This window comes from Nylanderia fulva, unplaced genomic scaffold (genome assembly GCF_048542155.1).
Source record: "Nylanderia fulva isolate GAGA-0341 unplaced genomic scaffold, ASM4854215v1 Scaffold48, whole genome shotgun sequence".
NCBI classification, from domain to species: Eukaryota; Metazoa; Arthropoda; class Insecta; order Hymenoptera; family Formicidae; genus Nylanderia; species Nylanderia fulva.
The window spans coordinates 1-14,103 of NW_028190565.1; the positions used below are offsets into that span (position 1 = coordinate 1).

Here is a 14,103-nt window from a genome sequence, read left to right on the forward strand (position 1 = left end):
AAAAAAAAGTTTCTCCTTTTATTTTAAAACTAAATCAACATTTCAGCGAAATCATACGCATTTTACTCAAAAGCTTTCATAATTAAATTGACAATTTTGAAATTGATTTATTAAAATTTATTAATTTTGAATGTTTAAGACTTTATAATAATATTTCGTAACTCGCACAAACTTCTAAATTTTTCAAAAATACTAATAATATTGCAACCTAATGCACTCTAATGTTTTTATATATAATTTTGTATAAATAACAATTTTTTAATTGAATTTATAATTTTATTTATTTATTAGCTTCAAGCCGGGTTCTTCACCTTTTATCATAAATTGTACTTCTTCCAATCTGAGAGGATTGTCCATAGAACCAATTTGTAAAATGGGTTTTCAACTTTTAGATGAGACACCCTTCGAGCAAACTCTTTGGACTCCCAGTGTAATATTTACTAATAATTCCATCATATATTATATATTGACAATGTTGTTGCATATCTTGCCAGCTATTTTAATAGATCTGATTTTAAAACTTACGAAACATAAACCTATGTAAGTACCAAACTAACATTTTGCTCTCAAATTTACAGATCATTCATATCCTATTAAATACAGTTGTTTAATTGAATCGGGAAGATTAGAAGAAGAGAGACAGAGAGAAAGAGAAAAGGAGACAGAACAAATGAGTAAAAACCATACTATCTAAAATAAAATTTATTTTTAATGCAAAAATTATTTTTTTTGTCATAAATATAGACATATATATATATATATATATATATATATATATATATATATACCCAGATAGCCACAGTATTTTGATGGCAAATAATGCATTTTGACATCAAAATGATGTCATAATAATTACTGTGGCCATTTGGGTATGTATTTCCAAAATATCAATGTACACGCATGTGCGCAGAGGCAAAACTTAGTAAAGAAATATTTTTTAACGCAATTTGTATAAAATTAAATATTTCTTTTAAACATTTTTTTACGAAACTTTCTATATTTCCCGATTCAATAGTATAGCTGACATTACATCATTTGCATAAATTGTTTTATAAATGTATACGCAATGTAGGCTATTAACACTGCAAAGAAAAGTATACACGGCCTGCTGCGCTGTGGGATATTTTGCGGATCATCAATGGATATTTAAAAATAACAATGGTATAGATTTATTCGATTCAGTTCTACCCGAAGACAAAGAAGCATTCTCATGTGATATTTTAAATATTGATGTTAAAGAATTTTACAGGTAAATATTTTTTATTTTAACTTTTTAAGCAATGTTTACATCGAAGATGATGTTAAGTCATTAGATATTTATTTTACGAAATAAAGGGCCGGTATAATTGGAGCTAAAAAATATCTCTTTCACGAGGACATGAATCGCTTAGATGTAGCTAAAGCGTATCGCAGACGGTGAGTGTAAAGAATGTATTTTATAAAAATATTACTATTGTTTATGAGATGCAAGACAAATTAAAATTAATTATTCAATGACAATAATAAAGATTTGAAGATTGCGATTGTTATCGTATTATTATTAAATAAAAATATAATAGCGCTTCGAATCTTATTTAAAAAAAGAAATTTAATTTTAAATACTTTTTAAATTTGATTTTAAATAATACATATAGATTGTACTATATATATAGTTATTAATATTACATATAATAATAGAATTTTAAATAATAGGGGGAGAGAAAATTTTCAAAAAATTAAAAGATTATTAATAATAATTTATTATTAATAAAGAATTTATATGCATATGAAATAAAAATATAATTAAAATAATTTGTTGTTGGATAAATATTATGAAAAATTAAAAAAAAATAATGTGTTTATTTTACAAATATTTTAGATTAGATTTGTTTGCTACGGCATTTAAAACTATCATCGTTATTGGAATAATATGGATGATATATAAGTGAACCGACACTGATTGTTAAATATTCTCAGATCGCAAACTGATCAACATCGTCACAAACAACTATAGTGTAATATATATTATTTGATGTATAATATAAAATAAATTAAACTTGGCAAAATTGATTTCGACGTAACTAGCAATTTTATTCAATACTTTCACGACGTTGACGAAACATCATAGCGATGGGACGTGTTCCTCTTTTAACTATTAATTTTAAATAAGATCGGTTTTATGTTGCGTTAATCTCATTTTAATTGATGGAATTCTCACTTGATAAGGACCACAACCAAATGGTCAAAACGTCGTGAAAGTATTTTCACCACTAGCGTCCAATATTAATTTTGATTGATGAAATAATTTATTATAATAAATAAAGAGAAATGCAAAAGATGGAAAAAGATTTGTAATTACACATGTTGATATTACAACATGTTGCATTCATCTATGAAACTAATTACGTAACTCACATGATATATATATATATATATATATATATATATATATATATATATACTAGCTTTTCGGATCGCACTTCGCCCGGTCCTCAAAACCTTTCTTCAATTTCTGTGGATATATTAAATGTATTTATCAATGTATTATATACTTTTAATTTCAAATCCATTTGCTTTATTTATTATAACATTTTCTATTTCCTTTGTTTCTATTTCCTATTTTTATAACATATTCTATATTCCCTAAATATTATTTTCTTCGATAATTGTATTTTCAAATTGATTTATATTTATTTGATCTTCTTTAAGTACTGAAATTTTTTAATTAAAAATATATTAGGTTATATATTATATATGATAATATAATATAAATAAAACGATTAACAAATTTATAAATAAAAAATATTATTTTATTTAAATAAATAAATTGTTTATATTTACCATTTTGAAATTCTTCAATTTCTTTTTTTATTTCTTTTGGTATATTATTTTTTTCCATAATTGTATTTTTAAATTGATTTATATTCGTTTAATCAATGATGACATTTAATATATGAAACCAGCTACTTATATACAATATATAGATAGTCATTTATAAAATAACATGTTAAAAGAACTCATATCACCACCTAAGGGGTGATTTTTATAAAAACTCACTAAAAGTAATTTAAAAAATTGTAGGATTGAAAAGAAACAATATATTAATAAACGCTCTTATCTAATAATGTCAATGATTAACAATCACGCCACTACCAAAAGATGATTTTATTAAAAATATAAATATGTTTCTTTTTCATATCTACAGTGGATAGAATGCGTGGGTGGGTTAATGGGAGTGTAGAACAAAAAAACCAAATTCTCGCCATCCCCAAAAAATTACAACATTTTGATACCAATTTAATGAAAATAGGTCCATTCTCATAAAATTTTGGTCCCGATTTCGTGCAAATCAATCCATAAATACGCGCGCGCATGGGTAGATGCATGAGTGAATGTAAAATTTAATTAAAGAAAATAGCAGGCTTCTCAAAAAAATTTAATACTACCTAATTAATAATTTCTAGAGAATTGATCCATTAATGTGAAAGTGCGTGAGTGGCGCGTGAGTGGGTAAGTGAAGGTATAAAAAAAATCATTAAACTTAAAAAAATCTTTTTTTGCAATATTTCTGAACACATTGGCGTAGAAATTTGAAAAAAAAAAAATATTTTACGCAAAAATTTTATATATTTCTATATCGTTTCTTGGCAGAATAATTTTATTATTTAACTATAATTTTTTATTTTAATTGTGACACTGTAGCCAGCCTTTTACTGGATCAAATGCTGTAGAAATGACTAAAGAAAGAAAAATCCTATATAATTCATCATTATTTTATCTATTTTTATATCGTTTTCTCCTCTAAGAAAAAAAAATTAAAATTCAAAAATTTAAAAAAAAACCTACAGCAACCATCCTCAAAAAATTTGCAACATTTTGGTACCAGTTTCACGAAAATCGGTTTACAAATGCGGAAGTAGTTCGCGTACATACAGACAGACGGACGGTACTTATATATATAGATATATATTTATACACACACATATATATCAAGAGACACGGTAGTGTCTCGCGACCAGTTAAGGGCGTAGCCGAGACACCGTGTATCTTAACGCGAGTCGGACATTTGAGTCTTTATAATATTTCGAATTCTCAATAACGGCTGAAACAATCGAGTTTATACTAGACTTAATCGATAGATTGAGTTTGAATTATATAATAAAAGTGTCTTTATTTCTGCTCTACGTGATTTGTAAGCAGAGATATATAATTGCAAAGTCGAAATATGAAAAATTTCTTTTAAGAAACGTCCCCGTCATCATTATCATCATCGACCACGCAAACATAGTAGTATCGTGCTACACGTATTCACACGTATACAACACATGCGCACACATATATCACACGTACACAACACATGAATAGATGCATGTATTGGAAATGTCCATCTCGCACGTTTTACAACAGACGGCGATAGTTGCCCTCCGCTATATTGACAGCGTGCGGGGTTAGATATTTTCAATTTCAATTTTCAATTTCAATTTTTACATTCAATTTTAATGTTATTATTTGCAAATTTATTGTCATAATAATTTATGTGCAAGTTTACAGTCTGTGATACAAAATCAGATATTTTGCTATTATTTCAATAATATTTCAATTATATAAATGCCTATGTATGAGTATGCATATATTTTTAATAATTTTCTTAATTAGCTTCTATATTTTTTTCAGTTGTACATCAAGCAGGTAGCATTATCAGCTCACTTGTGAGCATGGGTTGGGCAATGGCTAGTTATCATCGCAGCATTCGATTAGCTTAACAAGATAAATCTAATATCAGTGCTATAGGAACTATTTTACAATTTTTCTGGCATTTTCTTATTGCAGGTACATATATATCCAATAATTAATATACAAAATTAAATATTATTCATCACACACTTTGTATCAAAATAATATATTTTTTTAAATTTATTTTAAATTTATTTAATCATTTTTATCATTGTGATTGTAGTGGCAAGGATCTTATTGCTCAGTGTCATTGCAAGCATCTGGCCTGTATATACCATAATATATTGTGTAATACATTGGCTAAGTATGACAATATAGATTTTGATAGATTCCCATGGAATATTGGAATTTTGTCGGACTTACAGTCATCCACCACATATGCAGCCTACAATTAAAGAACGCATTTATTCCATATGATTTGCTTCCGTTATTGGAATATTTAAAATAAAAATTTTATTAATAAATTTCGATGAAATAATTTATAAGAGGTTGAAGAAACTATGAAACAAATTCAGTCTCATAAAAGGGTAGTTGGAACAATAGTGGTGAATGCAGAAGGTATTACATGAGATCATTGACATGATTTACTTGTAGTTGTAAACAAAAATTTATAAAATTATATTTGTTTTAGGTATTCCTATAAATTCAACATTAGATAATACGACAACAGTTCAATACGCAGGTTTGATAAGTCAATTGTCAGATAAAGCTCGTTCTGTCGTACGTGACTTGAATCCAACAAATGATTTAACTTTCTTGCGCATACGTAGCAAAAAACATAAAATTATGATGGCACCAGATAAAGAATTCATATTAATAGTAGTACAAAATCCAGTTGATTGATATTTAAAAGAAACAAAAATATATTTCAAAGTTAAGATTTATTTTTTTGGTTGTTAATTTAATCTGTATGCTACATTGGATGTTAATATCTATTCAATTAAATAAAGAAAAATAAAAGAATAAAGCTTAAAAATTATACAAAATGCAGTATTTAATTACTAATTTAACAAATTATGAACTTTTAGAGTTTTTAAATAGTGCTTTCTTCTTTGGTAACAATATTATATTTTTAAGTTTGATAATTATGAAAATATGTATATATAGTAATTCATGGCATGTTTATTTTTGTATTTAATACAATTATAAATGTACATTTCTCATCAATAAAATATCACAGTATCTTTTTTATAATTTAATTTTAATATTGAGATTGTTTTTATTCAGTGGAAAAAAAAATGTGTAGTTGGTCCCTATTAATTATACATACATATAAGAGTGTCGCACAAATAATTCTATGCAGTCTTTTTAAGATAATATAAAAATACTTATAAATATAATCAATTAAAATACATATAATCAAAATTGTATGTATTAAAATTCAATAGCATATAAAAAAGATTTTTTAAAATTATATATCAATATAATAAAAATCCAACATTTATATATATATATATATATATATATATATAATATATATATATATAAATATAAATATATTATTTATTGTATATCATAAATATATATTTATTTATTTATATTTACCTATCTTTTTTTTATATATATGGTAGAAATACAATGTATGAGTTATTTTATTTTGCAAAATTTTTGAAAGTTAAACTATTAATTACAATGAAATTATTTCATATAATACCGAGATTCTTTTCATAATAAAGATTAAGAGAGAGTTAGATTTTATCATAAGATTTATAAAAGTCATAAGATAAGGTTAATTGCATATTGTATAGTTTATCTCTCATTTTTTAAAGTAAATAAATATCAAAGTTACATTGCTTGAACTGGTGCGTTTGAAGTATGTTGTCTTTTTGAGGGATGCAAGACAATATAGTACAAAAGCATTGCTGTAATTCCCAAGAAAAAGGAAATGATACAAATAATAAAGATTATATTAAAGTACTAAGCCTCTTTAACTGCAGGAGGACAAGCATATTGCCATAATAAATTTGCTGCAATATTTTCAAAAAAGCAGATAACATAGAAAGATAGATGTTTTCAAAATGTTTTGCTATCTACAGCATTGAGATATATAAAAATGTGCACTATGCCAATAACGGAAGCAAATAATATGGAATAAATGCGTTCTTTAATTGTAGGCTGCATATGTGGTGGATGACTGCAAGTCCGACAAAATTCCAATATTCCATGGGAATCTATCAAAATCCATATTGTCATACTTAGCCAATGTATTACACAATATATTATGGTATATACAGGCCAGATGCTTGCAATGACACTGAGCAATAAAATCCTTGCCACTACAATCACAATGATAAAAATGATTAAATAAATTTAAAATAAATTTTTAAAAATATATTATTTTGATACAAATTGTGTGATGAATAATATTTAATTTTGTATATTAATTATTGGATATATATGTACCTAAAATAAGAAAATGCCAGAAAAATTGAAATTTGCTTATTTATTTAAAGATGCTTATCATATACAAAAATGAATGATATAATCTCTAAAAACTCACCTTTAAAAAAAGGTAAAAAAAGGCGACCAGTTAAGGGCACGCCATTAACAAAAATTATCCATTGCAAACCCATGTACAATAGAATTGTATGAAAAATTATCGATTATAAACCCATGTACAATCGTAACAAAAGTAATGAAATAAAAAAAAAATTGCGCCAAGTGAAAGTAGAAACTTGTACCAGTGGAAAATTAAAGTTGCAGACATATATAGAGTCGTATAATGAATCAATAAAAATTTAAATTTGCAAATGTAGAATTGTACCATAAAAAAACTTATCTTTTAAAAAAAAAGATAAACAAGATGCCAAGTCCATGCGCCATGTGAAAAAGTGTTAAACAAAAAAGTATTTTTAAGTAAAAAAATCTATCAATTGACAAAAATTTATGTTCTAAAATTAATATCTCTACAAAAAGTAATGTCCAATTATTGCGCGAATAAATAAACATTTTTATAAAAAATTAAAATTTAAAAACTTATGCAAATTTAAAATTAATATAAAATAAAAAGAAATAAAAAAATTTTAGTTAAAAAAACTGGGCGCGCTGCAATGAGTTTAAAAGTAACAATTTAATTTTAATATCATTAGAATATTATTTAGCAGCGCGCCCAGTTTTTTTAACTAAAATTTTTTTATTTCTTTTTATTTTATATTAATTTTAAATTTGCATAAGTTTTTAAATTTTAATTTTTTATAAAAATGTTTATTTATTCGCGCAATAATTGGACATTACTTTTTGTAGAGATATTAATTTTAGAACATAAATTTTTGTCAATTGATAGATTTTTTTACTTAAAAATACTTTTTTGTTTAACACTTTTTCACATGGCGCATGGACTTGGCATCTTGTTTATCTTTTTTTTTAAAAGATAAGTTTTTTTATGGTACAATTCTACATTTGCAAATTTAAATTTTTATTGATTTATTATACGACTCTATATATATCTGCAACTTTAATTTTCCACTGGTACAAGTTTCTACTTTCACTTGGCGCAATTTTTTTTTTATTTTATTACTTTTGTTACGATTGTACATGGGTTTATATCGATAATTTTTCATACAATTCTATTGTACATGGGTTTGCAATGGATAATTTTTGTTAATGGCGTGCCCTTAAATGGTCGCTTTTTTTTCCTTTTTTTTAAAGGTGAGTTTTTAGAGATTATATATAAACACATGAATATGGAAGAACTTGCTCCTTTGAACTTCTTTGGCATATCATTACCATTAAATAATTTTTATGTCATTTCCTGTTCACAAAATTCATTGTGCTCATTCACGTTTTCATCTTTTATCGAAGACGAAGTACTTCGACTCTCGTTTCAAATTCAATCGTTTGGCTTATGTTTAAAATAATTTTACTTTATATGTTTTTCTTGATTTTAAAAATTAACATTTAAATCAAATCTTGCTATTTTTGTTACAGTTTTATAACTAAACACATTATCTTTTTATACTTTATTCGTCTTATCGGAAGTAGTTGCATTTATAGACATGAACAAAGGTGGAGCAAATACGTTTATACCTGCATTTTATGCAGGTCGTAGCATTTTAATTTCGGGCGGTACAGGATTTATAGGCAAAGCGCTATGTGAAAAGTTACTGCGATCTTGTCTCGATGTTGGTGAAATTTTTGTTTTGATCAGACCGAAGAAGGGACTGAACATAAACGAAAGACTAAAAAAAATGTTGGATAACAAGGTACAGTTATAAAAAATAAAAATGTATATATGTTTTTGCGCAACGGTTAAATAATTATCTATAAAAAAATTGTTATAACTTGTAAATGCGACAAAATTTAAAATTTTATTCAAAAGTTTATAAAAACTACATATATAATTCCTAATGAGCAGTTTATAATCTTTAAAGAGCAGCTTTCAAAAATTGTTGAAAATACATTTTTATAAAAAGAGAGTGATAAAGAAGACCATCTTCCTTTCTTATTTAAAAAGAATTATTTTATTATAATTTTTCGCTTTAAAAAATTCCCTTTCTCCTAACGAAGAAATCCTCTTGGGATGAAATATAAATAAAATGATTGAAATCGTAAAATCAAAATTTCAATATAGAATATATTACTAATTATTGACGATTGTTTTAGCTTTTTGACGTTTTGCGAAGTGAGCGACCATCTGCTTTTAATAAATTAATTCCAATTCACGGTGATGTAAGTCTTGAGGGCTTAGGATTGCAACCGATCGATAGAGAAATGTTGATCGAAAGAGTGTCTATAATTTTTCATGTCGCGGCTTCTGTTCGATTTGATGAAAGTTTACGTGAAGCTGTTTTCAACAACACTAGGTCAACGCGGGATATTTGCATTTTAGCAGAAAAAATGAAAAAACTTGTAGTATATATATTTTTTACCTATCAATTTTTAAGATCAAAATTGTTGCAGTATTTATACAAATAAGTGAAATATATGAGATTAAATTAATTTCACTTATATATATATATATATATATATATATATAAATATAATTTCGAGTAATAAAATCTTTCATGTGTTATCATGTGTTATCAAAAATAAATTTCATAATTTATATATGTATTTTTCTTGTATAATATTTAATTTGTGCGTAAATGATTCAAGGTTTTCCTACACGTCAGTTCTACGTATACGCAAACAGACAAGCCGGTGGTTGATGAGACACTTTATCCATCAGATTTGGATTGGAGAGAAGTGATTAACGTCGCCGAACATTTTGACGAGCATATTTTGAAAACGTTTACAGCAAAGTAAGTTAATGAACACCGCATAGCGTCCATTTTGTCTCTTAAAATACGTTCACGTTCACTTTTAGATATCTGGGAACGATGCCAAACACGTATACTTTCACAAAAAGATTGGCGGAACAAGTTGTAAGCGACTATTCAAAGTCATTGCTTTGCGTCATTGTTCGCCCATCCATAGGCACGTAATACAATACTTTCACGATGGTTTTGGAATCAAAATTAGAATCTGAATTTTTCAAAGGAATCTGTTTAAAAGAGTATACAAAGCAGATGATTGTAATATTTAGGTGTTACAATTAAAATAAAAAATTATTTTGCCAAGAAACGATATAAAAATAGATAAAATAATGATGAATTATATAGGATTTTTTCTTTCTTTAGTCATTTCTACAGCATTTGATCCAGTAAAAGGCTGGCTACAGTGTCACAATTAAAATAAAAAATTATAGTTGAATAATAAAATTATTCTGCCAAGAAACGATATAAAAATAGATAAAATAATGATGGATTATATAGGATTTTTCTTTCTTCAGTTATCTCTACGGCATTTGATCCAGTAAAAGGCTGGCTAGACAATTTTAACGGTCCTGTTGGAATGTTGGTTGGCGGCGGCAAAGGTATTCTTCGTGTTGTGTTTATCGATCCTATCGTTACATCGGATTTTATGCCTGTTGACGTGGCCATTAAGACAATGTTAATAGTGGCGTGGAAACGTGGAATCAAAACGTATGCATATATGTGCTTTACACATAATAAAATCGTCTATCAATCTTGTTATTTTCTAAAGCTCTAAGTAAATATACAGAGGTCAGACAAAATAATGTGAACATCTGTGAAAAATACATTACATTTGTTTATTAATAAGATGTTGAACCACAATTTGTCTTTAATACAGCTTCAATTTTTCTTAATAATTTAATATCATCAGAATAATTCAATATCATCAGATTGTAGGCAATTTTGAAAAAGAGAAACTTTAAAGGCAGATAAAAGAATGGAACAACATTTTAATAGAGACTATTCAAATAAAATATGTTCTCTTCTAAGAATTCCAAGAATTAATGGCAAATGGTAGCCAACATCTTATTAATAAACAAATATTTTTCACAGGTGTTTACATTATTTTGTCTATATCTATCACACTGATATTACATTAGTGACATTATTTTTTTATTCAGCTTCACCGAAGACAATACAATTCATGTTTATAACTGTTCGGGACATGATGTAAAAGGGATAAACATGAAGCATCTGATTGAACTGGGATTTAAACTCGCTGAAGAAGTACCTTTGGACAATATTATTTGGTCCCCAGGCATAACTACAACTAATAGCCGTTTGTTTTACTATTTAGTTGTACTTATTATGCATATCTTGCCTGCACTTTTCATAGACTCAATCCTAAAATTGTTCCGTGCACGTCCCATGTAAGCTTTATTTTATAGATTAGGAAAAGTTTATGAACATTGTATATACATATATATCTTATTTATTTATTTTATAACAAGAAGTAAAATCTTTAAGTATATGTAAATGTAAAAAAAAAATATTTAGCAAAGTTCTCTTTTCTTTTAGGCTATTAAAATTGCAGAGGAAGGTCTATTGCGCAAACAGTGCTCTAGCATTTTTTTTGACGCATGAATGGCAATTTACGAATAGGAAATTACAACATTTCTTCGATGATCTGTCACCCGAGAATAATAAAGACTTCGGATTTGACTACAGAAATTTCAATATAGTGCATTACTTTCGAAACAGCGTAATCGGTGCAAAAATTTACTTACTCAATGAGGATATGAATCACCTGGAAGCAGCGAAACTGCATCGAAAGAGGTAACATGCACTTAATGAAATGGAGAACGGATTTCGGTTGCAGAACTGCATATTTTCCTTTCGCTCATTTCGAGCTTGCTTGTTCTTAAAAAAATATCTGTCTTTAACAAATGATCGATTTTATCGATGATGATATGTATATCTCGTTGCAAAACTCGCGTCACAGATACATATGTACGTACTTAGAAACACACGAAAAGATATCATTATATCATTTTTGCGAGATCGAAAGATATATAATTTTACACAGCCTCTATTGTGATTCTAAAAATTAATCAGAGAACAAAACAGAGAGAGAGAGAGAGATAAAAAATCGGAGATAACGTTAACGCGGAAACGCGACGTCGCGAAGTTACCTGTACGATTGTTTGGTCGATCGATTGAAGTCCTATAGTTTGAAAATTAGGTCGGCAACGTGGGAACGCGCAGTGAAAATTTTTCGCGGATTGTTGCGCCGGTTCGAACTACTTTTAGACACTCTGTTAATTTTAGGTTTTCGAAGAAGAACCAGATGTGCGTTTCTCGGATTTTTTGCGTCTTTCTTTCACGCATGTAATCGCAATTGGAGTATTTAATTTACTTGACCGGATTTGCAGTGTGAAAAGCTTCAAATATGTTACGAATTTTTTTTAATTTGATCTCCAGAAAAATGGTTATTAATTAAAAAAATAAATAAATAAATACATAAATAGGGACCTAAAAAGTGTATCATCTATAGAATATTTATTTTAATTTTTTAATCTTTTTGTTATTTTAAATGTGCTATGTTAAAATAGCGAGTATTTCTGCAATTATTTGTAGTATTTTGAAGCAATAGTCTCAATTATTTTATGCAACGATTTCTCACATTCGATTGTCATCAAACACAAATGATTGATGAAAAAGTATTGTTACTTTTCTAATAATATTATAATTTATCTTATACTCTTCTTTTCCAGAGAATTTTTTCTATGTTCTAGCTATCATCATTTATCAAGCTTCAAATTTCTTATACACCGTCTTCAAGTTTAATTTATTCTTTAGCTATATTAAATGAGAAAATTTACACAGCTATATTTATCAATTATTGCACAATTATGTACACACATATATACCAAAATAATTACATCCATATATAACTGACGTAAATTCTACGTGCTGCTGCACTCTAGCGTGATGTCCTTGATATATATATATATATATATATATATATATAATTAAATATTTGCATTGCTAATTGTAAGAATTCACATGTATTTGCACGTTTATATTACTAAGAGTCGGAAAACATTTATCGATGATTACGCATTTGCACTTAAATTTACATCACGCATTTGAATTTGCGCAAATCCAACATTTTCACATAAGCAGACTAACAAAGACACTACAATTTCATTGCTCGCCTAACAAAACTTAAATAGTTCACAGATCATCAACAAAATAGCAATATGTAATAAATTATACTTCAAGACGCTGCTTATCACTGTTTTAATACTGTCCGTCTATTATCACCAGTATTCATCAATCGCTGATTTAACCATTTATTAACTTCGTTAATTTTCCTTGTAACATATAGCACAAATTTACATTAGCTAATCGTAATTACTGTAATCGCGATCGATATTTTTCGTCTTATGAAACATTTATCTTGACCTTTCCTGCCCTTGGGATTTCCAAGTTTGACGAATTCAAGTCAATATTTTTTCTAGAAATGCTTGATTAACTTGATTTGCTCTCTTTTGAAACAAACATAATTAAATAACTATTTTTTCTGAAATTCTTGGCTTTGCTTTGCAAACTTTACTAACTGATTAAATTGATATACTAATGAAAAGGGAAGGAAACGATGTGTAATATTCTTAATCTATGTTTTTCAGGATGGATTGGCTCAACAAAATAACCAAAATGTTGTTCGTTTTAATTGTTTTATTAATTTTGTATCGTAGGAATGCGTTGTCTTATATTTGGAATTTCTAAGGGAATTATCCCTTGCTGAACGATATTTTCGTAATAACAAATGCGGAGATTATTCTCGCAATTTTCCGAATATGTATATCTTAAACTTACTTTAATTAAGTCTGGCAGTGAAAAAATTCACAGCTATGTAGATTTAATAATTTTCTTGCAATATAGTTTATATATATAATATACAGGTTTACACAAGAGGTTCGAGATCATATACTATATACAATTATATATATATATATATATATATATATATATGTGTACATCCAAATTATCTTATTAATTAATATTTGATATAAAAAAGGGATAATAATAACACACATGTATGTATACAATTATATGATAATAAAAATAATTTTATGTTATATAATATAAT

The 14,103-nt window shown here is 26.8% G+C and overlaps 3 protein-coding genes across 3 annotated transcripts; all 3 read left to right on the forward strand.

Moving 5' to 3' along the window:
• The first annotated feature begins 262 nt into the window (after nt 1-262).
• Nucleotides 263-2,049, forward strand: LOC114928839 (fatty acyl-CoA reductase 1-like). Its single transcript, XM_085486806.1, has 4 exons — nt 263-540; nt 1,073-1,249; nt 1,336-1,416; nt 1,859-2,049. Exons 1-4 carry the CDS (start codon nt 374-376, stop codon nt 1,926-1,928), a joined length of 495 nt encoding a protein of 164 aa, XP_085342932.1. The 5' UTR covers nt 263-373; the 3' UTR covers nt 1,929-2,049.
• A 1,911-nt stretch (nt 2,050-3,960) lies between these two features.
• LOC146721407 (dynein light chain roadblock-type 2-like) lies at nt 3,961-5,824 on the forward strand. The gene is made up of 3 exons (XM_085486823.1): nt 3,961-4,809; nt 4,937-5,271; nt 5,345-5,824. Exons 2-3 carry the CDS (start codon nt 5,214-5,216, stop codon nt 5,554-5,556), a joined length of 270 nt encoding a protein of 89 aa, XP_085342949.1. The 5' UTR covers nt 3,961-4,809; nt 4,937-5,213; the 3' UTR covers nt 5,557-5,824.
• A 2,659-nt stretch (nt 5,825-8,483) lies between these two features.
• On the forward strand, nt 8,484-14,102 carry LOC114938741 (fatty acyl-CoA reductase 1-like). Its single transcript, XM_029312804.2, has 8 exons — nt 8,484-8,915; nt 9,316-9,564; nt 9,808-9,953; nt 10,019-10,128; nt 10,484-10,676; nt 11,129-11,377; nt 11,526-11,783; nt 13,640-14,102. Exons 1-8 carry the CDS (start codon nt 8,709-8,711, stop codon nt 13,737-13,739), a joined length of 1,512 nt encoding a protein of 503 aa, XP_029168637.2. The 5' UTR covers nt 8,484-8,708; the 3' UTR covers nt 13,740-14,102.
• The last annotated feature ends 1 nt before the right edge of the window (nt 14,103 follows it).